The sequence below is a fragment of the Crocodylus porosus genome, unplaced genomic scaffold (genome assembly GCF_001723895.1).
Source record: "Crocodylus porosus isolate Cpor-Errol unplaced genomic scaffold, CroPor_comp1, whole genome shotgun sequence".
NCBI lineage: Eukaryota > Metazoa > Chordata > Crocodylia > Crocodylidae > Crocodylus > Crocodylus porosus.
The window spans coordinates 5686994-5688990 of record NW_017728922.1 but is presented as its reverse complement, the minus strand read 5'-3'; the positions used below and the strand labels follow the sequence as shown (position 1 = coordinate 5688990).

The 1997-nt window shown below is 43.1% G+C and overlaps 1 protein-coding gene across 1 annotated transcript in view; it reads left to right on the top strand.

Moving 5' to 3' along the window:
• TOP1 (topoisomerase (DNA) I) overlaps nt 1–1428 on the top strand; it is a 46163-nt gene extending 44735 nt beyond the window's left edge. Inside the window, exon 19 of the mRNA XM_019539652.1 lies at nt 1164–1428. Coding sequence (XP_019395197.1) covers nt 1164–1266 — 103 coding nt within the window. The 3' untranslated portion in view covers nt 1267–1428. The remainder of the gene's footprint in view (nt 1–1163) is intronic.
• Nucleotides 1429–1997: the final 569 nt, after the last annotated feature.

The following is a 1997-nucleotide window of genomic DNA, read 5'->3' as shown; positions in this document are numbered from 1 at the left end:
TCTTTCCTGCTCAGGCAGGGGGTCGGACTAGATGATCTACCTAGGTCCCTTCCGACTCTAGCTACTATGATACTATGGGCAGCCGCCGCCCCCCCCCCTCCGACTTTGTGTTGAGCTATTATGCAGTCACCTCTATATACACTACTCAACCCAGGACAAAAACTTTTTAAAATTAAAATATGTTATAGTAGATGTTTGTTTTTTTAGTATACGATTTGTTTTAAGTTGCCTGTCAGCCAAAATTATTGCCCACCCCTGGTGTATCATGTTGTTCCTCCAAGCCTGAGCCATTTCTGAGCAGATGCTGTAACCATGCCAGTTCTGCATGTGTAAGGAAGGCTGCTGGGGTTTCTCCTGTGGGCAAAGAAAGATTAGGTCGTATTGTATTCGGGAGCTGCAGATTCTGCACTGATGCTGGTGAATTTAATTTTTTATGCTGCCTTGAGCAATAGAGGTTCCTGAGGCAACGGTTGCTGCTTGAGAAGTGGGTGGCTGCTGGTAGCAGGAGATTTCCATTACTCTTTCATTGCACCTGTATAGGCAAGTGGAAAGCTCTTCAGCCTGGATGGCTCTTCACAAGGATCTCTGTTAGCCATCCCCACTTCTACTTAGCTTCAAGGACTCGAACAGTCCTGGAAATTGAATGTTACCCTTGTGAATTAAATCCATCCAAGAGGAATTACTCGGTTACATGGCTCTTCCATGTGGCAGCTGAGAGTTGTCCTGTGATCTTAGTGTGGGTACTCTGACCTCTTTCCTTCTGAATCTGGAATATAGGGGAAGATTCAATGGCTGGGAAAAAAGAGGCAAGTTAGCAAGAGATGGACTGAGATTGGGATGAGGGTTGGGGAAAAAGTAGCAGCAGATTGCAAGCTCCCTACATTTTCCTCTGTCTACCATATGTAACACAGTGGAGGAGTCCTGGTCTGATCAGCAGCTGCTGGCTAATGACAGCTAACAACAAGCTGGGCTAGTTGGAGAGTGACAGGGCTAGTGACAGAGCTCCATGTATGAGGGAAAAGCTGCTTCCAATGCATAAAGGATAAAGGAGTGCACAAAAGACCAGCTGAAGTATACAGTGGAGTACAAGGAGGGAGGAATCCTGGGAGGAGCACCTGTGTGTGGATGAGCTATTAACCTTTGTGTTTCCTTTTCTCTTCCAGGTGTAAGAAGTGGGGGATTCCTATAGAGAAGATATATAACAAAACCCAACGAGAGAAATTTGCCTGGGCTATTGACATGGCAGAGGAAGACTATGAGTTTTAACCTGTTTTTAATGAGCTGGATTTTATGGAAAAGGGGGGGATAGCCTGGTTTTAGGGAGATTGATAAACTGTGAGCCTTACTTGTCCTTATATTTTGGGGGAAGGGGTAAGGAGGGGCAAGTGAGCATCAGAAAAGAAACCAACATCTTTGAGAAAAGATAAACCTGGAAATATTATAAAGGAGCTGAGCCAGTTGTCCTATGGACAACTTATTTAAAAATGTTTCAGAGATCCAAATTCTAGCTGTATGGTTTGTGTGTTTTCTCTTGAGGCAGGGCAAGTGGATGGGGGATTTGTCAACCTTCCGCCAGGCAAATTCACCATTACACTGAAGAGCTTGGGAATCTTTAGCTACTGTATACAAAATCCAATTATATTGGTGCGTTTTTACAGTTAGGGTTTTGCAATAACTTCTATATTTTAATAGAAAAACGGACTCCTTCAACCCCTGCCCTCCCCCTCCCCCCACCCTACCCCATTTCAGGAATTTAACAAAAAAAATTTAAAAACCCAACGCACCTGTTACAGCGGTCACTATTGTCATGGAAATAGCCCCAATTTTTTTCATCAGTTTCACTCGATACAGTCGTGGCATTGGAACGTGAATTAAAACCCGCCATATCAGTTCAAAGCAAAGCGTGATGGGAAGATGCTTCCTGACTTGAGTGTTTCTTTTTTTAAATGTGAATTTTTATTTCTTTTAATTATTTTAAAATATTTAAACACTTTTTT